Source organism: Salvelinus alpinus, chromosome 15, assembly GCF_045679555.1.
Source record: "Salvelinus alpinus chromosome 15, SLU_Salpinus.1, whole genome shotgun sequence".
Lineage (NCBI taxonomy): Eukaryota > Metazoa > Chordata > Actinopteri > Salmoniformes > Salmonidae > Salvelinus > Salvelinus alpinus.
The window spans coordinates 25,372,502-25,396,304 of record NC_092100.1 but is presented as its reverse complement, the minus strand read 5'-3'; the positions used below and the strand labels follow the sequence as shown (position 1 = coordinate 25,396,304).

At 42.5% G+C, this 23,803-nt stretch overlaps 1 protein-coding gene across 1 annotated transcript in view; it reads left to right on the top strand.

Annotated features, from left to right (window-relative positions):
* The window catches only part of LOC139539783 (E3 ubiquitin-protein ligase znrf1-like), a 47,695-nt gene that overhangs the window by 12,961 nt on the left and 10,931 nt on the right, over nucleotides 1–23,803 (top strand). Inside the window, exon 2 of the mRNA XM_071343068.1 lies at nucleotides 1,881–1,976. Within this exon, the coding sequence (XP_071199169.1) occupies nucleotides 1,881–1,976 (96 nt within the window). The remainder of the gene's footprint in view (nucleotides 1–1,880; nucleotides 1,977–23,803) is intronic.

Genomic DNA, 23,803 nt, shown 5'->3' with positions numbered 1-23,803 from the left:
CAGTATCATCATGTGACCTCTGAACATTTCTTTGATCATTGAAATTGTCATAGAGCTGTTGCCATAAACTGTCTGAATTGCCATTTACAGATAGGGCCTCTTTGGCCTCTTGCCTTCTGGGAGGTGATCCATGGGCTGTCTCTGTCCATCACATCCAACCATCTCTCATAGAAAGTCCTCACTCTACCTTTCTCCTGCATCTCTATTTTTTCTAAAATGTCTTCCATTCCTCTCTCTGTCTGTCCCTAAGTAAGGGCTGAAAATAGCAGCCAGGGGAAATGTGGGTCAGCTGTCATGGGGGGGTGGGGCTTCGGTTTACTGACTGACTAGGTTTACTTTTATCTTTATTAGTTCCTCTCTCTATCTATCAATCCCACCCTCATCCCTTTGTCATACTTGCTGTTTCGTTCAAGTTCCCCCTTACTCTCTTTCTCTCATTTATAAAGCTGTCGCATTCACTTCAGCTCTAGGCCTTTATGGGGTGTTTTCATCTCTCCATCTCTTCTCCTGACTGTGCTGGTCTGTCTGGTCATTGCTTTATGCTTTCTAGGTGAACCCCAGACAGACTCAGACCAACCAGACAAGTCTCAAAGTAAGAGTTTAGACTCTGATCCCACCGAAGGAATGAATAAATATTGACTTAACATTAACATTAAAACACACATTCTGGTGCGGGAGCGTGGAGCAGCGATAGTACTGCAGTCTCCCAAGTATACATGAACGATATGGGTACGAAACTCACCCCTGACACACGCGATCTCTCCTCTACCTGTATCCCAACATGTACTTTCAATATTGTCTGAATAAAGAGAAAATACGTAACGAGGAATGAATAGCAACAACCTTTATGACTGCATAGTTGTCATTGGACCAAAAACAAGCTGATTTTGGCACAGCTGAGCTTTTGTTTGGCAATGTACACACAGGACAGCGTGGTCCCTGGACTGAGTGGTTTAATGACCAACGTGATAATGGCCTGCTGTTGTGCCCAAAAAGACTGGCGAGTCCAGCCCTTTGCTGGGGATCTGGGATGGTAAATGTGTAAATGTACAGGGTTTGATGCAGCGGCCAGTTAAACACTACTGAGTTGAGTCCCAAATGGCACACTATTCCATATATAGTGCACTACTTTTGACCAGGGTCGGGGATAGGGTGCCGTTTGGACAGAGCCCTGGTGTCTGTGCTTATGGTAGTTGTGTACATGTAAAGTGTTGGGTGCAGCCATCTGAACACTACTGGTGTCTGTGTTAAAACAGAATTGAGGACTCATGATGCAAAACTCAACTCATGTGGTTGGAGGGAGAGCCACGCCAGGAATTGATGTAATCTCCTTTTATGTGCTTTGCTAATTCTGTAATATGCACAAAGCTGAAAACAAACATCGTAAGAGAGATAGCTAAGATAGAGCTTTGCAGTAATTTATGTCTGCTATTTGGAATGGGATATACACATTTGTATCAACATTTCGTTTTTTATTATTCAGGGACCATGCACAACAAATATCTTACCAGATTTAGCAACATAGCTCATTTTCATCGGCAATGTCTTTTCATATGCAGGTTAACATTCATAATCTTTACAGATTACTACATGTTTATTACATAGTGAATAAGAGACAGGTCTGTATTACATGCAAAGGGGACTGACACACAGAAAGACAGAGAGACACAGACAGACAGAGTGATTCAATGTGAGTCTACATGGTTGATGCCACTGTTTGTGGTGCCCCATTCTAGTTGGGAACACTGGTTTGTAATAATCTAGGATCATTTGGTTCACTTATTCACTGTTGTGAGTTGGATGGTGGCTGTGAGAGCCAGAGAGCCAGTGTAACATGCATACACTAAAGTCTAACCAATCCTCCCTCTCTTTCTCCACAGGGTTCAAGTGTCCTGTCTGCTCCAAGTCTGTGGCGTCTAATGAGATGGAGGTGCACTTCATCATGTGTCTAAGCAAGCCCCGCCTGTCCTACAACGGTGAGACACCCTTCCTCATACAATATGGCCTCCTCCCTCCTCATCTCTGCTTCCTTCCCCTCACGTCTGCCACTTTTCCACCATGTGAATCTCTGAAACCTTCTCCTCTTCCCCGTCTCTCTCTTTTCCTACTTCAAATTCTTGCCATCTCTTCATCCCTCCATCTCTCTCTGGTTCATGTAGCCTCTCTTTCCCCTCTTACTCAAATGATGCTGGCTGTGACTGTCGGAATGTAGCTGTGAACTCTATATGGCCCGTCTCTCTAGTACCAGAGCTGGGGTCACAGTGGTGTGTTATTCCCTCCATTGACTCTCTCCATAGCACTACTTAGTCTGTCTGTCTGTCTAGGGGCGTGTCTCGATAGGATAGTACTGGAGTTCATAATTGTCAAATACAGTAGCTATAGAAATATAATTAGAATCCTGTATTTCTATATTAATGGCTTGGCCTGCTTGTACTCAAGTAATCACAGTATCCAAACAAAAAAAGCCTGATCTACATGTACCATACAGTAGCCAAATACATAGATAGTGTCTGTATGCCATTAGCGCTCCAATAGTGTTTTGTGTAATGCTGTCATCAAGGCAAAAAGTGTCTACTTCGAATAATCTCAAATATGAAATATCTTTTGATTTGTTTAACACTTTTTTGGTTACTACATGATTCCATGTGTTATTTCATAGTTTTGATGGCTGTACTATTATTCTACAATGTAGAAAATAGTACAAATAAAGAAAAACCCTGGAATGAGTAGGTGTGTCCAAACTTTTGACTGGTACTGTATATGTGACCGAACGACTTGATTAATTCTTACAGTATATAGCAACATTTGAAATTGTGTTTTTTACATTGGATAAAAGTAGAGACTCAGAGCTAGAAAATGGTAGAGGGAAGGCTCCTGTCTTTTTTGGGGCTAAACCAACTAGGCTCGTAATTTAACAATTTTATTCGTATTTACAGATGGCATTCAAGTTTGTTATTAAGACAGATGAAAGTTCACATGTTCCAGAAGGTATTTCTGCCAAAAAAATGTATTTAGATAAAAGAATACATGTTTACGTTCAAATGCTTCTCCTGTGAAGTAGTGATGCGCGACATACACCTAGTTTCCTGAAACGAGTCACATGTATACCTGTCTTGACTCGCGAGCACAGTATGTTCAAATCGATTCAGGTATACAATCAGCCTTTCCAGGACATTATGGGTGCCTGTTTGCTGTTCTTTTCCCTGTGTGCCTGCCTGGCTCCAGGTTGTGTGATTGACAGTGTGGCTGGCTGAGATATCTGTCTGCCTGTAGTCTTGGGCAGCCCTGTGTGACTGACTGACTGACTGACTGTCCGGCCCAGCCTGTCTGGTCTGTATGGGGCTGAAGGTGACCCTGTGGGCTACGTGTCACATATGACCAGTCTGCTTTCTGGGGCTCATTTAAGGCCAGGTATGTCTGGACACATAGGGAGAGGGAGAAGGAGACCGATGAGGGGCTGAAAAGGAATGGGGGTAAAAGATTGATTGAGATAGTGAGAAGAAATTAAAAGAGAAACTGACTGGGATTGATGGAAGAGTATGGAGAGTAATACAGTGATGGCTGATAAAGAGTAAGAGGGGAGAGGAGTAAGAAGATACATATCTCCTTGTTTGTGTGGTGTTCCACTTCCCTGTCACTCTTTTTTTCTTACTTTTTCTCCCTCTCTCCATCTCTTCCTCTATCCCTCTCTATCACTATCTCTTTCCTTCTCTGTCACTCTCTTTCTCTCTCACAGTCTGTCTCTCTCTCCGTCTTTCGCTCTCCCCCCCTCCCCCCTCTCTGTCCGCAATCCCCTAAATTAGTGACACACAGGGACAGGACTGTGGCTTATCTTATTTCCCAGAATGCTCTGTGGTCTATTGTCAATCAGCTGGGCCCACTGCCTGTCACACATCAGCAGATCTCCTCTCTGCAAGACCAATGTACACACACACACACACCCTGCCCGCAGTGGCCCGTGATAAATGTGTGTGCCTGTCTGTAAACTTACTGTGTTTCTGTTTGTGGAGCATTTAGAGAGTTGTGTGTGTCTATAGAGAAATAATGAGATAGACAATACATACATTGTGTGGGTATCTGGCCAACAAGGTTTGCATTGTGATATTGGTTAAGGGTTTGAAATGCCACACATTATTGTGTTGTTTACCCTGTGGTATTTACTGGTGCTTAGCGCCATGAACTCCCGTCTACCCCAGCGGGAATTGCTCCTGCTAGGGGATGAACATGGGGTGACACGTAAGTTACACCCAGATAATACAGAAATAGCAGTGCATTAACAGCAGTCAAAGACAGTTCCATCAAAATGATATGAGACAATGTATTGACAATCTTGACTGTATTGAAATATTCATGTAATATTTAGCTGATAAACTCCTTCCACACTCAGTGTCATTTGCATACAGTATTTTACCAACAGAGATTTGGCATTCTCCCCAAACACATCAAATAGGTAAAGTAAAGTAAAGTAAAGTAGTTTGCTCTCTCTCTCTCTCTCTCTCTCTCTCTCTCTCTCTCTCTCTCTCTCTCTCTCTCTCTCTCTCTCTCTCTCTCTCTCTCTCTCTCTCTCTCTCTCTCTCTCTCTCTCTCTCTCTCTCTCTCTCTCTCTCTCTCTCTCTCTCTCTCTCTCAATTCAATTCAATTCAAGGGGCTTTATTGGCATGGGAAACATGTGTTAACATTGCCAAAGCAAGTGAGGTAGATAATATACAAAAGTGAAATAAACAATAAAAATTAACAGTAAACATTACACATACAGAAGTTTCAAAGCAATAAAGACATTACAAATGTCATATTATATATATACAGTGTTGTAGCAATGTATAAATGGTTAAAGCACACAAGTTAAAATAAATAAACATAAATATGGGTTGTATTTACAATGGTGTTTGTTCTTCACTGGTTGCCCTTTTCTTGTGGCAACAGGTCACAAATCTTGCTGCTGTGATGGCACACTGTGGAATTTCACCCAGTAGATATGGGAGTTTATCAAAATTGGATTTGTTTTCGAATTCTTTGTGGATCTGTGTGATCTGAGGGAAATATGTGTCTCTAATATGGTCATACATTGGGCAGGAGGTTAGGAAGTGCAGCTCAGTTTCCACCTCATTTTGTGGGCAGTGAGCACATAGCCTGTCTTCTCTTGAGAGCCATGTCTGCCTACGGCGGCCTTTCTCAATAGCAAGGCTATGCTCACTGAGTCTGTACATAGTCAAAGCTTTCCTTAAGTTTGGGTCAGTCACAGTGGTCAGGTATTCTGCCACTGTGTACTCTCTGTTTAGGGCCAAATAGCATTCTAGTTTGCTCTGTTTGTTTGTTAATTCTTTCCAATGTGTCAAGTAATTATCTTTTTGTTTTCTCATGATTTGGTTGGGTCTAATTGTGCTGTTGTCCTGGGGCTCTGTGGGGTGTGTTTGTGAACAGAGCCCCAGGACCAGCTTGCTTAGGGGACTCTTCTCCAGGTTCATCTCTCTGTAGGTGATTGCTTTGTTATGGAAGGTTTGGGAATCGCTTCCTTTTAGGTGGTTGTAGAATTTAACGTCTCTTTTCTGTATTTTGATAATTAGTGGGTATCGGCCTAATTCTGCTCTGCATGCATTATTTGGTGTTCTACGTTGTACACGGAGGATATTTTTGCAGAATTCTGCATGCAGAGTCTCAATTTGGTGTTTGTCCCATTTTGTGAAATCTTGGTTGGTGAGCGGACCCCAGACCTCACAACCATAAAGGGCAATGGGCTCTATGACTGATTCAAGTATTTTTAGCCAGATCCTAATTGGTATGTTGAAATTTATGTTCCTTTTGATGGCATAGAATGCCCTTCTTGCCCTCTCTCTCTCTCTCTCTCTCTCTCTCTCTCTTTCTCTCTCTCTCTCTCTCTCTCTCTCTCTCTCTCTCTCTCTCTCTCTCTCTCTCTCTCTCTCTCTCTCTCTCTCTCTCTCTCTCTCTCTCTCTCTCTCTCTCTCTCTCTCTCTCTCTCTCTCTCTCTCTCTCTCTCTCTCTCTCTCTCTCTCTCTCTCTCTCTCTCTCTCTTTCTTTCTTTCTTTCTTTCTTTCTTTCTTTCCTTCCTTCCAACTCTATCCTCTCTATTCAAGGGCTATATTTAAGCATACAAAGTCGTAGCCCAAAAAAGACACAGTGGTCAGCTCACGTGGACTGGGTATAACAAGGCCTCACTCTCCAGCTCATACTCACATGTTCACTAAAACAGTGTCACATTCATTCACTCAACAACCACTTCACAAACACCCCTAGAATCCCAGAAAACACAAACATAAGACAACCTATCTTAGCAACCACAAGAATTAAACAATTTAACACAAATAAAAATACATACACACCACACAGTCACAAACATATAGTACATAGGCGGTATACAGAGAGCCCTGTAGACATAATGCACTGTACATTGCAGTGTGAAGACCTAGACCAGGGCTCTCCAACCCTGTTCCTGGAGAGCTACTGTCCTATAGGTTCTCTCCGACCCTAATCGAGTTCACCTGATTCTAGTAATTAGCTGGTTGATAAGGTGAACCAGTTAGTTACAACTGGGGTTGGATTGAAAACCAACAGGACGGTAGGTCTCCAGGAACAGGGTTGGAGAGCCCTGACCTAGACCTAAATCCATCCATTGTACTGTAGACCACATTGCATGTACACAAACACACACACTCACTCACAACTAACCTGTCTCCACCCTCCCCCCGGCTGGTTGGCGTAATGCGGAGGGAGCTGCTGAAGCCATAGCTCCTTAGAGGATAAAGCTAAGGAGCAGGAGAGTGGACTGGGGGAGGAGGAGGGGGTGCTTATTGTTCTAGCGCAGGGGTGTGGAAGGGGAACAGCTGTGTATAGACTTACTGAGATCCAGTTTTGGAGATTGAGGATGCTGGAGGAGGAAAGGGGGTGGGGGAGAGGGGGAGGCAGCCAGGGGGTTGATGGGACTGGGCGGCTAAGCTAAGCTGATTTACATTCAGAGCATATGTCTTCTGTCTGTCTCACTCCATTTCACGCTGTCTTCTCCTCCCTTCACCTTAGCTGCCCCACATTCCCTCCCTCCTCTCTCATCCATCCTCCTCCCTGTTCTCCTGCTTTCCTTTGTTCCTATGGAGAGCTTCAATACTTATAGTTAGAGTTGCAAAATTCTGGGACGTTCCCGGAATCAGGAGGGAATAAGCAGGAAATCCGGATTCCTCCATCCAGGATTCTGGAAAACCAGGGAATTTATTATTAAAGTTCCCAGATTTTTGTAACCCTACGGTATTTACCCAGGGATCAAACATTTTTAACGGTCATTCTCAAAGATACACTTCCTTGAATGCTTTGAATAGAGCATCAGAGATTCAGAGCAGCCTATCGCCTAGTAGTCTACCCTTTGTTTTAAAACCACACACTCACTCACACAAAACAGTCACCGCAAGAAAGCATGCAGGCAGGCAGCACACATTTCCAGGGGAAGAAGTATGGAGTGAGATTTGTTTCTTTACTCTGTAAATATGTTTATCACAATCCGTGTGTATATTCAACATAAAGTGCCTTCGGAAAGTATTCAGACCCATAAATTTTTTCCACATTGATACGTTACAGCCTTTTTCTAAATTGATTAATCGTTTTTTTCCCCTCATCAATCTACACACAATAGCCCATAATGACAAAGCAAAAACATATTTCTAGAAATGTTTGCTAATATCACAGTACAACTTGATTGGAGTCCACCTGTGGTAAATTCAATTGATTGGACATTATTTGGAAAGACACACACCTGTCTATATAAGGTCCCACAGTTGACAGTGCATGTCAGAGCAAAAACAAAGCCACGAGATCAAAGGAACTGTACGTAGAGCTCCAAGACAGGATTGTGTCGAGGCACAGATCTGGGGAAGGGTAGGAAAACATTTATGCAGCATTGAAGGAACACAGTGGCCTCCATCATTCTTAGATGGAAGAAGTTTGGAACCACCAAGACTCTTCCTGGAGCTGGCCGCCCTGCCAAACTGAGCAATCGGGGGAGAAGATCCTTGGTCAGGAAGGTGACCAAGACCCGATGGTCACTCTGACAGAGCTCCATAGTTCCTCTGTGGAGATGGGAGAACCTTCCAGATGGACAACCATCTCTGCAGCACTCCACCAATAAGGCATTTATGGTAGAGTGGCCAAACGAAAGCCACTCCTCAGTAAAAGGTACATGATAGCCCACTTGGAGTTTGCCAAACGGCACCTAAAGATTCTCAGACCATGAGAAACAAGTCTCTGGTCTGATGAAACCAAGATGGAACTCTTTGGCCTGAATGCCAAGCGTCACGTCTGGAGGAAACTATTCATACAGTGAAGTATTGTGGTGGCAGCATCATGATGTGGGGATGTTTTTCAGCGGCAGGGACTGGGAGACTAGTCAGGATCGGTAGAAAGATGAACAGAAAAAAGTACAACTTGATGAAAACCTGCTCCATAGGGAAGGTTCACATTCCAACAGGACAACGACCCTAAGAACACAGCCAAGACAACGCAGGAGTGGCTTCGGGACAAGTCTCTGAATGTCCTTGAGTGGCCCAGCCAGAGCCCGGACTTGAACCCGATCTGAATTTTTCATCTAAAAACCTGTTTTTGCTTTGTCATTATGGGGTATTGTGTGTACTGTAGATTGATGAGGGGGGGGACTATTTAGAATAAGGCTGTAACGTAGTGTAATAAAATGTGGAAAAAGTCAAGGGGTCTGAATACTTTCCGAATGCACTGTATAACATTATTAGGATGGGCTATGTTGAGAATGCAGTATATACATACACAGTGAGTAAACAAAAGTATATAAACAGAATATGAGGTTAGGGTGTACAACTATGGCACAAAGCATTAGACTTTGCCAAACTGCTTGCATGCAGTGTCTTATAACTGGTACTGATTTTTGAGAACTATACAATATATGTTGGTTTTCATTCCAACCCCTATTTCCACCTATAGTCTTTTCTTCAGACATTCATGGATCACTGCTTTGGGTCTGATGTCAGCAACACTTACGTCCGGTCCCAAGTCACTCCCTAACTATTTGTTTCTGTAAGGTGTGAGATAAATCATTACACTGCTTATATACTAGATGTCCTCCATTCGCCTATTAACAATTTGACTCACTCCCACATATGGTGAACACTTATCAGTTTCCAGGTCACTGAGGAGAGAAGGACGGAGGAATTAAGGAGAAACATTTTTTACACAATTTACAATCTCCTTATGCCTATTCTAAACAGAGAAACTACTGTATCTGGTCACATGAACTATTACCCACAAATACAATTTTACAAATTTTTCTAAAGTTGGTCACAAAACATTTTTGTCAATAACAACATTTTCTGAGAGTATTACCAGTGGGTTGATAAATACATATGGGAAAGAAGAGGAGGGCCACAGCAAACACAGGAGGTTGTTTGGTAGATTTTGGTTCCTAAACGAACCATGTGTCTGCTATGCTGATAGATGAAATCCAATCTTTACAGAATGTACTGGTGATGGTGCCCTGGTAGGCGGAGGGTCTGGAAGCATATTGATGCTTTTGGAAGGCTGCCATCAACCACTGTAACCTTCACTGATTGAGTCAGGATCTTCCACCCAACCCAGAATTTGAGGAGCATCTTTAGCATGTCTCTTAAGGCTAATAACGAACAGAACAAAATCATTCCAGTACTTTAGTAGTGTGTACTTTTTTATAGTACACACTACTATTATAGCAAAATTGAATGTCTACATAGGTATTGAACTTGATTCCCGTTTTCAACAAACTGCCAGAGGTATCCAGTTGTCAGGCATTTTGCGTCTGTTGGTCATTCATCACTGTCGTCCAGGGGCTAGACTATTTGTGCAAGTACAATTTAATAGAAAAAAATGAAATAATTCAAGCACCTCTTGAGAATAACTAGGACCAAAAAGTGCTAGGCTGATCTCTAGGCTGAGATCCTGACCCTATGGTATAACATAACCAATGCTCCTTTTTTTCTCTTTCTCATTGGAAAGTTAGGCGTGAACGTGCACTCAGATTTCCAGCAATTGCGCTGATTGGTTATCACACAAGTTATTTTCGCCAGGGGGGTTGAGACCTGCTGTTTGAATTTGAAAACAAACGGTTTTCAAAGCGAGGAGGCAGCGCTCAGGGGCTGTGTGTGTGTGTGTTTTGAGTGAGCGTGTGAGTGACAGAGAGATGCAACCAGTGAAAGCACATCCACCCCATTTATTGACTCATTGTGCCAACAACAACAAAGATCTGCCCCCAGATGCATAGCCAGGGCCAGGTTAAGGGTATAGATTTACTAAAATGTCTAAATATTATGAAGGGCACTATACCTCTAGGCTTAAGACAGCGGCTGCCTCTCACCGAAACACCAATGGAACAATGTCTGGTCGCTGTGTCAGGAAGTTCCACACGGTGGTCTCCTGAAGGCCCTTTCTCATTGTTTGTCAGACCACCTAAAATACATGATTACAATGCACACAAGCCTTTGGTGATGAGGAAGCAGTGCAACAGTTTTAAAAGGTTTTATAAAAATGTTGGCTTCATGCAGTTATATGCTAATTTCCTTAAAACAAAAAACAATAACAATTGCGCCTGTGGCGGCCAGTCACACTGTTTCAGCTTTCAACCCCAGCCCCCATGTGTCGAGACCAAGACACGTTTAAATGTAGAAAAACAAGACCTGACCGAGACTAACCATCTTAAAATGACAGATAAATACTTTTTTTTTTTAACATTATCCATTGCATACTGGCAGGGCATACTCATCTATCTTACACGTGTACAAAGCAAGGTGCCCTTTAAATGTTGTGTTTTATCACTTCTACTTCAACGTAACCAACAAGAGTCTGTACTCAGTGGTGTATCTTGACCTCTTGAGTTGATAGACTACATAGGCTATTGTCTTATCCCAGACCATGGCTGTTTCTCAACTGTATTTCCTGTTTTCCTCACTTCCTTGAATCCATGACAACAACAAAAAACACATTTGAGGAAAATTTCAGAGGAATCAAAAAAAAAAGGGAAAGGGAAAAGGAAAAGGGGGATACCTCGTAAGTTGTACAACTGAATGCCTTCAACTGAATCAGAGAGGTGCTGGGGGCTGCCTTAATCGACATCCACGCCTTCGGTGCCCGGGGACACAACAAGGAAAGACAATTAAGAAAGAGACGTGGTCTCAAATACCATTTTTTTGTAGTCTCTCAACCCTTGTGGTGAAGCCTTAGAGCAGCACCCAGTCCATGATATTGGTACCAACACATAGTATAGACACCATGAATTAACAAAGACTGCATATGTGGTCTCAGGATCAGCACAAGAGGATAAAGTAAATCTATTATAATGACACATTAACTCAATACATATTGTGTTCTTAGAATGACAATAATGTACACTATCAATATACACACCAGCTTAATGGTGTCACGGATGTCCAAGGCCAGACAGTCATATAGTTCCACAGTGGCAGTATCTGCTTTTCTCCCCAAGAAAAACATGGACCACAGCCGAGCTCAATCCACGGAGGCACGGACACCCATGACAAGGCATATGACATTAAAGTGAGATTCATGTCATGTGCCTTTACGCTCAAGTTAAGTCTGTACAGTATGATTACAAAATGTTGCCTTTTATTTAACTGGTAACATTGCCCTCAACCCACAAGACAAAGGGCAGGAAACTGACAAGAGGAAATCGACAGAAACAGAATGCATGTCATTGACTAGGCAACAACATATCAATCAATGTTACAATGAACAACAAGTTACTTGACTAGCTAGCAAATAAGCCTAGATGGAGCAAAACACTGCAAGCAGCAGTTCTTACTTTTTTAATCAGATAATGGTCCAATTTCTTACCTTCAAACCAGTTGGGAAAGAGCGATTTGTCCTGCCTCGAATCACTTGTCCTCTAGTTCCTGAATGAAAACAAAAATATGATTTGCCACATTTAGCATCAGCTAGCTAACTATCTGGCTAGCAAGATCACCAATTCAGGATTTAAAAACTGTGCTGTCCTTCATAATTGACACATTCCTGACGTTACAATTAGTTAGTTTAACGTAAGTTGTTCATCTAGCATAAATATGACGAGATTGCCATCTATGCTAGCTAGCTTTATCGCATCCAACGTCGTTAGCTAGCTGATGTTATAGCTAGCTAGCTATAGTTAGCTAGCTTGACTCAGCATCGGTTGTACAGTTGAAGTTGGAAGTTTACATACACTTAGGTTGGAGTCATTAAAACTTGTTTTTCAACCACTCCACAAATTTCTTGTTAACAAACTATAGTTTTGGCAAGTTGGTAAGGATCTACTTTGTGCATGACACAAGTAATTTTTCCAACAATTGTTTACAGACAGATTATTTCACTTATAATTCACTGTATCACAATTCCAGTGGGTCAGAAGTTTACATGCGCTAAGTTGACTGTGCCTTTAAACAGTTTGGAAAATTCCAGAAATTGATGTCATGGCTTTAGAATCTTCTGATAGGCTAATTGACATCATTTGAATCAATTGGAGGTGTACCTGTGGATGTATTTCAAACTCAGTGCCTCTTTGCTTGACATCATGGGAAAATCAAAAGAAATCAGCCAAGACCTCAGAAAAACAATTGTAGACCTCCACAAGTCTGGTTTATCCTTGAGAACAATTTCCAAACGCCTGAAGGTACCACATTCATCTGTACAAACAACAGTACGCAAGTATAAACACCATGGGACCACGCAGCCGTCATACCGCTCAGGAAGGAGACGCTTTCTGTCTCCTAGAGATGAATGTACTTTGGTGCGAAAAGTGCAAATCAATCCCAGAACAACAGCAAATGAATGACCTTGTGAAGATGCTGAAGGAAACAGGTACAGAATAATCTATATCCACAGAAAAACGACTCCTATATCGACATAACCTGTGTCTGGTTAGACTGTAAACTCTCCTTCCAGACTCACATTATGCATCTCCAATCCAAAATTAAATCTAGAATCGGCTTCCTATTTTGCAACAAAGCATCCTTCACTCAAGCTGCCAAACATACCCTCGTAAAACTGACTATCCTACCGATCTTCTACTTCGGCGAAATCATTTACAAAATAGCCTCCAACACTCTACTCAACTAATTGGATGCAGTCCATTCACAGTGCCATCCATTTTGTCACCAAAGCCCCATATACTACCCACCATTGCAACCTGTATGCTCTCGTTGGCTGGCTCTCGTTGGCTGGACCTCGCTTCATACTCGTCGCCAAACCCACTGGCTCCAGGTCATCTACAAGTCTCTGCTAGGTAAAGCCCCGCCTTATCTCAGCTCACTGGTCACCATAGCAGCACCCACCCGTAGCACGCGCTCCAGCAGGTACTGTATATCTCACTAGTCACCCCCAAAGCCAATTCCTGCTTTGGCCGCCAAAGCCTTCCAGTTCTCTGCTGCCAATGACTGGAACGAACTGAAAAAATCACTGACGCTGGAGACTCATATCTCCCTCTCTAGCTTTAAGCACCAGCTGTCAGAGCAGCTCACAGATCACTGCACCTGTACATAGCCCATCTGTAAATAGCCCATCCAACTACCTCATCCCCATACTGTAGTTATTTATTTATCTTGCTACTTTGCACCCCAGTATCTCTACTTGCACATTCATCTTCTGCACATCTACCATTCCAGTGTTTAGTTGGTATATTGTAATTACTTCGCCACCATGGCCTATTTATTGCCTTACCTCCCTTATCTTACCTCATTTGCACACACTGTATATAGACTTTTTCTACTGTATAACTGTACAGTTTGTTTACTCCATGTGTAACTCTGTGTTGTTGTATGGGTCGAACTGCTTTGCTTTATTCTTGGCCAGGTCCTAGTTGTAAATGAGAAATTGTTCATATTTAACCAATTATTTAAATTGGTTAAATAAAGGTGAAATATATATATATATATATATATATATTTTTTTTTTAAACCTGAAAGGCCGCTCAGCAAGGAAGAAGCCACTGCTCCAAAACCGCCATAAAAAGCCAGACTGCGGTTTGCAACTGCACATGGGGACAAACATCATATTTTTGGAGAAATGTCCTCTGGTCTGATGAAACAAAAATAAAACTGTTTGGCCATAATGACCATCGTTATGTTTGGAGGAAAAAGGGTGATGCTTGCAAGCCGAAGAACACCATCCCAACCATGAAGCACAGGGGTGGCAGCATCATGTTGTGGGGGTGCTTTGCTGCAGAAGGGACTGGTGCACTTCACAAAATAGATGGCATCATGTAGATGGAAAATTATGTGGATATATTGAAGCTACATCACATCCCATTTGAGACCAAGTTAAAGCTTGATTGCAAATGTGTCTTCCAAATGGACAATGACCCCAAGCGTACTTCCAAAGTTGTGGCAAAATGGCTTAAGGACAACAAAGTCAAGGTATTGGAGTATCCATCACAAAGCCCTGACCTCAATCCCATAGAAAATGTGTGGACAGAACTGAAAAAGTGTGTGCGAGCAAGGAGGCCGACAAACCTGACTCAGTTACACCAGCTCTGTCAGGAGGAATGGGACAAAATTCACCCAACTTATTGTGGAAAGCTTGTCGAAGGTTACCCGAAACGTTTGACCTAAGTTAAACAATTTAACGGCAATGCTACCAAATACTAATGAGTGTATGTAAACTTCTGACCCACTGGGAATGTGATGAAAGAAATTAAAGCTGAAATAAATCATTCTTTCTACTATTATTCTGACATTTCACATTCTTAAAATAAAGTGGTGATCCTAACTAACCGAAGACAGGGAATTTTTACTAGGATTAAATGTCAGGAATTGTGAAAAACTGAGTTTAAATGTATTTGGCTAAAGTGAATGTAAACTTCCGACTTCAACTGTATGTCCTAATGATTGAATTTAACATTCATATGAAAGTATGCCGTTGAAAATGCTAACATCATTTGTTGAATAAATAAACATAATTCTCACATTTCACGAAGTTGTTGTTTAATATTCTTCTAGAAAATGTTTGTCCCAATACATGGGGATATGACATCCTGCCTTGACATGACGTCATCGCATTGCGCCTTACGTGACATAGATCTCAATGACTGGAGCTGCACTGTCCATTTGTGGATTGAACCAAACATTGTCTATTATATTGACAAGATAGTCAAGTGACAATGGAAATATATGTCCTCAAAGATGGAAGTCAGGCGGGAAGAGGCGGGATCAGGTGGGACCATTATAGCCAATGAGAAGACAGATACACGTGAACAATAGGCCATACAGATAGATGGAGGACTCATCTTTGTATCTGGGCCATTGTAATGTCTGTGACCCCATGGGCAGTGCCACTGAGGCTATCTCCATTTTGAAGTAGTCCATTTTCCTCTTCATTGGTTGATTGCTTCCACCCAGTTGACTATTTTAAAGTGGTGGAAACCCTTAACAAACTATAGTTTTGGCAAGTTGGACACACGTGGCATTTCGGCAACTTTAAAAAACAACTTTATATCTGAGTTGTGCCTGCTGTCATACAGATATATAGAGGACTCATCGTAGATATAACCTGTTTTAGTATGGACATTGTCATTGAGGGTTTCCACCACTTATATCAGTGCTTTTGTATCAACCTAACCATTATGAAACTTCTATTCATTCAAATGAGCCTCATGTAGCAAATTAGCAATTTGACACTCTCATTGATTCCTCACTTCGTGGGCTTACTTTCGTGGACAAATTTTGGGCTGAGTAAAACCTCTTGCTTCGCCTCTTCCTCTCTGATTGACCACACAAATCAGCAGAAAATACAGATCCACAAGCACTTTTTGATGTGCAAATACACGTTACACAGTTGTAAATGTTAGGAATTTCCGAACATTTGCTCACATCGTTGTACATTTGTTCAAATTGTTGTTTTATTTGTGAGCTACGTTAAATATATTTACAGATCATGATTGAATTGTGACTCATGCTGAACATGCATATGGATCTTGGTTTCATTTGGGAAATATTTATACATATTTACGGATTATGGTTTTATTTAAGAAATGTTTTAATATATTCACATATCATAGTTTTATTTGTGAGTTATGTTGAATATACGCACAGATCGTGGTAGACATATTTACAGAATAAGGAAACAAATCTCACTCCATAATGAAGTGAGTGAGTTGCTGTAACAGGATGTGGTCTGGTCTCCTACTTTGGTCTGGCACAGTGCAGCATTTCCTGTCAAATTAAAACTAGGTTTTACTGGAATCCACCACCTCGTCTTCAAAGAACACTCTGTTTCAACATGTGTTTCAGTGAGTCACGGTAGGAGAATGAGCTAACATGTCATATCCTGCTGATCAAGACCTTGCTGAACAACCGGCTGGATGTTTCAGTAACAGCTCAGACTATACGTACACACAGACACAGACACACACACACAGTACAGCATACCCTTATAAAAAAATACATGTTCACATGTTGAGCTGACATTTCACATGTGAAATTTAATTTAGAGTTCACATGTTAACACCACCTTTTCACATCAATAAAATGTATTTATAAAGCCCTTTACACATCAGTTGAAACCCAGCCTAAAACCCCAAACAGCAAGCAATGCGGTGGCTAGGAAAAACTCCCTAGAAAGGCAGGAACCTAGGAAGAAACCTAGAGAGGAACCAGGCTCTGAGGTGTGGCCAGTCCTCTTCTGGCTGTGCCTGGTGGAGATTATAACAGTACATGGCAAAGATGTTCAAACGTTCATAGATGACCAGCAGGGTCAAATAATAATAATCACAGTGGTTGTCGAGGGTGCATCAGAGGGTGCAACAGGTCAGCACCTCAGGAGTAAATGTCAGTTGGCTTTTCATAGCCGAGCATTCAGAGTTCGAGACAGCAGGTGCGGTAGAGAGAGAAAGAGTTGAAAACAGAAGGTCTGGAAAAAGGTAGCACGTCCAGTGAACAGGCCAGGGTTCCATAGCCGCAGATAGAACAGTTGAAACTAGAGCAGCAGCATGACCAGGTGGACTGGGGACAGCCAGGAGTCATCGGGCCAGGTAGTCCTGAGGAATGGTCCCAGGGCTCAGGTCCTCCAGGAGGGGAGAGAGAGAATTAGAGGGAGCATACTTAAATTCACACAGGATGCCGGATAAGACATAAGAATTACCCCAGATATAACAGACTGACCCTAACCCCCGACACATAAACTATTGCAGCATAGATACTGGAAGCTGAGACAGGAGGGGTCAGGAGACACTGTGGCCCCGTCTGACGATACCCCCGGACAGGGCCAACCAGGCAGGAAATGATCCCACCCCCTTTGCCAAAGCACAGCCCCCACACCACTAGAGGGATATCCGTAAACCACCAACTTACTACCCTGAGACAAGGCTGACACGGCACGAACCCGAGGGGACGCCATACCGGACAGGAAGATCACGTCAGTGACTTAATCCACTCAAGTGACGCACCCCTCCTAGGGACGGCATGGAAGAGCACTAATAAGCCAGTGACTTAGCCCCCGTAATAGGGTCAGAGGCAGAGAATCCCAGTGGAGAGAGGGGAACCGGCCAGGCAGAGACAGCAAGGGCGGTTCGTTGCTCCAGTGCCTTTCCGTTCACCTTCGCACCACTGGGCCAGACTACACTCAATCATAGAACCTGCTGAAGAGATGAGTCTTCAATAAAGACTTAAAGGTTGAGACCGAGTCTGCGTCTCTCACATGGATAGGCAGACCATTCCATAAAAATTAAGCTCTATAGGAGAAAGCCCTGCCTCCAGTTGTTTGCTTAGAAATTGTAGGGACAATAAGTAGGCCTGCGTCTTGTGACTGTAGCGTACATGTAGGTATGTACGGCAGGACCAAATCGGAGAGAGAGGTAGGAGCAAGCCCATGTAATGCTTTGTAGGTTAGCAGTGTCGAGAGGTGTCGAGAGGCTAGCACTGGAGTAATATGATCACATTTTGGGGTTATAGTAGCCGTGCTTACTGAAACTTACTGCTAACTGAAGTTTATTTAGTGCTTTATCCGGGTAGCCAGAAAGTAAAGCATTGCAGTAGTCTAATCTAGAAGTGACAAAAGCATGGATTAGCTTTTCTGCATTATTTTTGGACAAAAAGTTTCAGATTTTTGTAATGTCTTTGCTGTCTTTGAAATATTCTTGATATATTCGTCAAAAGAGAGATCAAAGTCCAGAGTAACGCCAAGGTCCTTCACAGTTTTATTTGAGACGACTGTACAACCATCTTGATTAATTTTCAGATCGAACAGAACATCTCTTTGTTTCTTGGGACCTAGAACTAGCATCTCTGTTTTTTTCGAGTTTAAAGGTAAAAAAATTGCCGCCATCCACTTCCTTATGTCTGAAACACAGGCTTCCAGGGAGGGCAAATTTGGGGCTTCACCATGTTTCATCGAAATGTACAGCTGTGTATTGTCTGCATAGCAGTGAAAGCTAACATTATGTTTCAGAATGAAATCACCAAGAGGTCAAATATATAGTGAAAACAATAGTGGTCCTAAAACGGAACCTTGAGGAACACCAAAACTTACAATTGATTTGTCAGAGGACAAACCGTCCACAGAGACAAACTGATATCTTTCCGACAGATAAGATCTAAACTACTGCAATGCTTTACTTTCAAGAGGCTTTATTACTGCAACTTTCCCCCCCTTTTCTCCCCAATTTCATGGTATCCAATTGTTAGTATTTACTGTCTTGTCTCATCGCTACAACTCTCGTACGGGCTCGGGAGAGACGAAGGTCGAGAGCCATGCGTCCTCCGAAACACAACCCAACCAAGCCACACTGCTTCTTAACACAGAGTGCATACAACCTGGAAGCCAGCCGCACCAATGTGTCGGAGGAAACACCGTGCACCTAGCGACCTGGTCAGCGTGCACTGCGCCCGGCCCGCCACAGGAGTCGCTAGTGCGCGATGAGACAAGGATATCCCTACCGGTCAAACCCTCCCTAACCCGGACGACGCTAGACAAATTGTGCGTCGCCCCATGGACCTCCCGGTCGCGGCCGGCTGCGACAGAGCCTGGGCTCGATCCCAGAGTCTCTGGTGGCACAGCTTAGTGCCCTAGACCACTGCACCACCCGGGAGGCCCATTACCTTCACTTTTAGTGAATTTGGTACACATCCAGTGGATTGGGAGCCGTTAATTATGTTCAAAATAGGAGGGCCAAGCACAGGAAGTAGCTCTTTCAGTAGTTTAGTTGGAATAGGGTCCAGTATGCAGCTTGAAGGTTTAGGGGCCATGACTATTTTCATGAATGTGTCAAGAGATATAGGATTTTAAAAACTTGAGTGTGTCCATTGATCCTAGGTCCTGGCAGTATTGTGCAGACTCTGGACAACTGAGCTATGGAGAAATACGCAGATTCAAAGAGGAGTCTGTAATTTGCTTTCTAATGATCATGATCTTTTCGTCAAAGAAGTTCATGAATTCATCACTGCTGAAGTGAAAGCCATCCTCTCTTGGGTAGTTCTGCTTTTTAGTTAGCTTTGCGACAGCATCAAAAATACATTTTGGATTGTTCTTATTCTCCCCAATTAATTTGGAAAAATAGGACGATCGAGCAGCAGTGAGGGCTCTTCGATATTGCATGGTACTGTCTTTCCAAGCTAGTCGGAAGACTTCCATTTTGGTGGAGCGCCATTTCCGTTCCAATTTCCTGGAAGCTTGCTTCAAGGCTCGGCTATTTTCTGTATACCAGGGAGCTAGTTTCTTGTGACAAATGTTTTTTGTTTTTAGGGGTGCGACTGCATCTAGGGTATTACGCAAGGTTAAATTTAGTTTCTCAGTTTGGTGGTTAACCGATTTTTGTACTCCGACGTCCTTGGGTAGGCGGAGGGAGTCTGGAAGGGCATCTAGGAATCTTTGGGTTGTCAGAGATTTTATAGCACAGCTTTTGATGATCCTTGGTTGGGGTCTGAGCAGATTATATGTTGGGATTGCAAATGTAATAAAATGGTGGTCCGATAGTCCAGGATTATGAGGAAAAACATTAAGAGCCACAATATTTATTCTACGGGACAAAACTAGGTACAGAGTATGACTGTGGCAGTGAGTAGGTCCGGAGACATGTTGGACAAAACCAACTGAGTAGATGATGGCTCCGAAGCCTTTTGGAGTGGGTCTGTGGACTTTTCCGTGTGAGTATTAAAGTCACCAAAAATTGGAATATCTGCCATTCAGGGAACAGTGAGAAATGCTGTAAATGGCCCAGGAGGCCTGTAAACGGTAGCTATAAAAAGTGATTGAGTAGGCTGCATAGACTTCATGACTAGAAGCTCAAAAGATGAAAACGCAGAAATTTGATTTGTTGTAAATTGAAATTTGCTGTCGTAAATGTTAGCTACACCTCCGCCTTTGCGGGATGCATGGGGGATATGGTCACTCATGTAACCTGGAGGAGAGGCCTCATTTGTCACAGTAAATTCTTCAGGCGTCCCGTCAGCGGGACACCTGTCGACAACATCCGGTGAAATTGGAGGGCGCGCAATTCAAATAAATAATCGTAATATTAAACATTTATGAACATACAAGTATCTTATATCGGTTAAAAGCTTAAATCTTTGTTAATCGAACTGTATTGTCCGATTTACAGTAGGCTTTACAGCGAAAGCATACTATGCAATTGTTTGAGGATGGCGCCCCACATCAACATATTTTACAACCAGCACAGGCTTTATAAATCACAAATAGCGATGAAATAATCACTTACTTTTTGAAAATCCTCCTCTGTTTGCAATCCCAAGGGTCCCAGCTTCAACATGCATGGTCGTTTTGTTAGATAAAATCTTTCTTTATATCCCAAAAAGTCTGTTTAGTTGGCACCATCGATTTCAGTAATCCACTTGTTCAACGTGCAGACAAAGGAATCCAAAAAGCTACTGCTAAACTTTGTTAAAACAAGTCAAACTACATTTATCTTTAATCCTCAGGTACCCTAAAATATAAATAAACTTTAATATTTCATACGGAAAGAAGTATGTTCAATAGAAAAGTAAAATTAGCAAGTGCACCTACAGACTGATTTCCAACTGTGACTCCCGGTACCAAAACTCAAAGTTCTTTCTCGTTTTGGAAGAAACAAGCCTGAAACCTTGAACAAAGACTGTTGACATCTCCTGGAAGCCATAGGAATTGCAATCTGGGAGCTGGAATTACATAGGACCCATAGCTTTCCATTGAAAGAGCATGGAATCTAAAAAAAATTAAAATCCTTTAGATTTTTCTTTGAATTTTCGGCTACCATATCAATTGTGTTATAGTCTCATACATTATGTTAACATTTCTACAAACTTCAAAGTGTTTTCTATCCAATGATACCAATTATATGCATATCCTGGCTTCTGGGCCTGAGTAACAGGCAGCTTACTTTGGGCTCAGTCAGGTGGAAATTCTGAAAAAAGGACCCTAGCCCTATTAATAGTTAGCGGTAGTGCCAGCCTGATGGCAAAAACCAAATATCAAATACCTGAGACTGTTTATCTACTATTAGCTGTAGTGCTAGCCCTTAGCGAACAAACACAACAGAACATTATTTACAGAGGTGTTAGGCCTATTTACGAGTCTGCTTGTTTTTAAAAGCCATGTTTCAGTCAGGCCAATCACATCAAGATTATGATCAGTGATTAGTTAATTGACTATAACTGCCTTGGAAGTGAGGGATCCATTTTGAGATGTGAAATATCACAATCTCTTTCAATAATGACAGGAATGGAGAAGGTCTATTTTCCACTGAGATTGCTAAAGTTAACACCGCCATGTTTAGTTTTGCCAAATTTAGATCGAGGCACAGACACGAGGCACAGTCTCATTGGAGATAGCTGAGCTGACTACACTGACTATGCTAGCGGCAGACTCCACTAAGCTGACAGGCTGGCTGACAGCCTGTTGCCTGCTGCCTGGCCTGCACTCTGTCTCATTGTGGAGCTAGAGGAGTTAGAGCCCTGTGTAACGGCTCTCGTTTGTAGAATGAAGAGTGGACCAAGGCGCAGCATGGTAGGCGTACATCGTCTTTTTATTGATGATACCAAAACAAAATAACAACGACAAAAAAACGAAAGCGAACAGTTCTGTCAGGCATAGACACTAAACGAAAACAAGATCCCACAAAACCCAAAAGGAAAATGACAACTTATATATGATCCCCAATCAGAGACGATAGACAGCTGCCTCTGATTGGGAACCACACTCGGCCAAAAACAAAGAAATAGAAAACATAGACTTTCCCACCAGAGTCACACCCTGACCTAACCAAACATAGAGAATAATAAGGATCTCTAAGGTCAGGGCGTGACACCCTGTCTATGTTGATAGATAAGATGAGAGCACCCCTCCAGCTAGGATGGAGTCCATCACTCCTCAGCAGGCCAGGCTTGGTCCTGTTTGTGGATGAGTCCCAGAAAGAGGGCCAATTTTCTACAAATTCTATCTTTTGGAAAGGTTAGAAAACAGTTTTCAACCAGTGATTGAGTTGTGAGACTGCTGTAGAGCTCATCACTCCCCCTAACTGGGAGGGGGCCAGAGACAATTACTCGATGCCGACACATCTTTCTAGCTAATTTACACGCTGAAGCTATGTTATGCTTGGTGACCTCTGACTGTTTCATCCGAACATCGTTGGTGCGAACATGGATAACAATATCCCTATATTCTCTACGCTCGCAGGTTTTAGCCTTAGCCAGCACCCTCCTCAGATTAGCCTTTACGTCGGCAGCCCTGCCCCCTCGTAAACAGTGTATGATCGCTGGATGATTATTTTTAAGTCTAATACTGAGGGTAATGAAGTCGCCATTGACAGGTTTTAAATTTGTCAGAGCTAATGGTGGGAGGCTTCGGCGACTCAGACCCTGTAATGGGTGGAGGACAGACCAGAGAAGTCTCGGCCTCTGACTCCGACTCGTTGCTTAATGGGGAGAACTGGTTGAGCATTCCGACAGCATTTCCTTCCAGAAGCCATGAGAAAATAGTCCGGCTGCGGGGACTGTGCGAGGGGAATTATTTCATTCATTCATTGTTTCATTCTTTCCTACACTTAAATTACCATTGCCTAACGATTGCGTCTGAAGCTAGGCTTGCAGCACGGCTATCCTCACCATGAGGCAATAGTTTTCCTGTATATTACGAGTACAGCGATGTTAATGTTACTACTTAGCTTCGGCTGGCGGAGGTCCTATAGAACCATGTCCAGATATAAGCCTCTGGGGTGAAAAAGTTGAATGAAAAAAGTTGAGCGAGGAAAAAAATAACTTTTGACGTTGGTAAATGTGTAAAATAAAGAGTTTGATTAAACAGTTATTAAAAAGTTAAAAAACATCAAGTTGGCAGGTAGCAACAAAGTACCCATGTGAGGAGAATACCATGTTTTCACCTCATGTGAATTGTAGTTTCACATGAAATTTGCGGGTTTCCCATCACCATCTTTGTCGTCAGTCCAAATGATTAGCCAAGCAAGAGAAGTTCGCAACGTAAGCCCCTCAGCCCTCATTTTGAATCGAGTTTGCGAGTGTACAATTATGTTCACTTCGGGGACTGAAACGCCCCATAATTAAATTTGCGATGATTGTACATCCGCTAAGACTTAAAACCTCAACGTCAATATGGAGAAGTCAACATACACGTGTAAGTAAAAACAAATGTAAATAAGTTAGAAATTGTGCTACTAGTACACATGACGGCACAAACACGTCTAGTAAAAGTAATGTTTTTGTTTGGTTATCTTTTGGAAATTGTAGAAATAAAACATTTTCCTTCTTCAGAAGTTCCAGCTAGGCAGGCTAACGTTAGTTAGCTAATTATTTTGCTAGCTATCATACAGTAGGTGTAT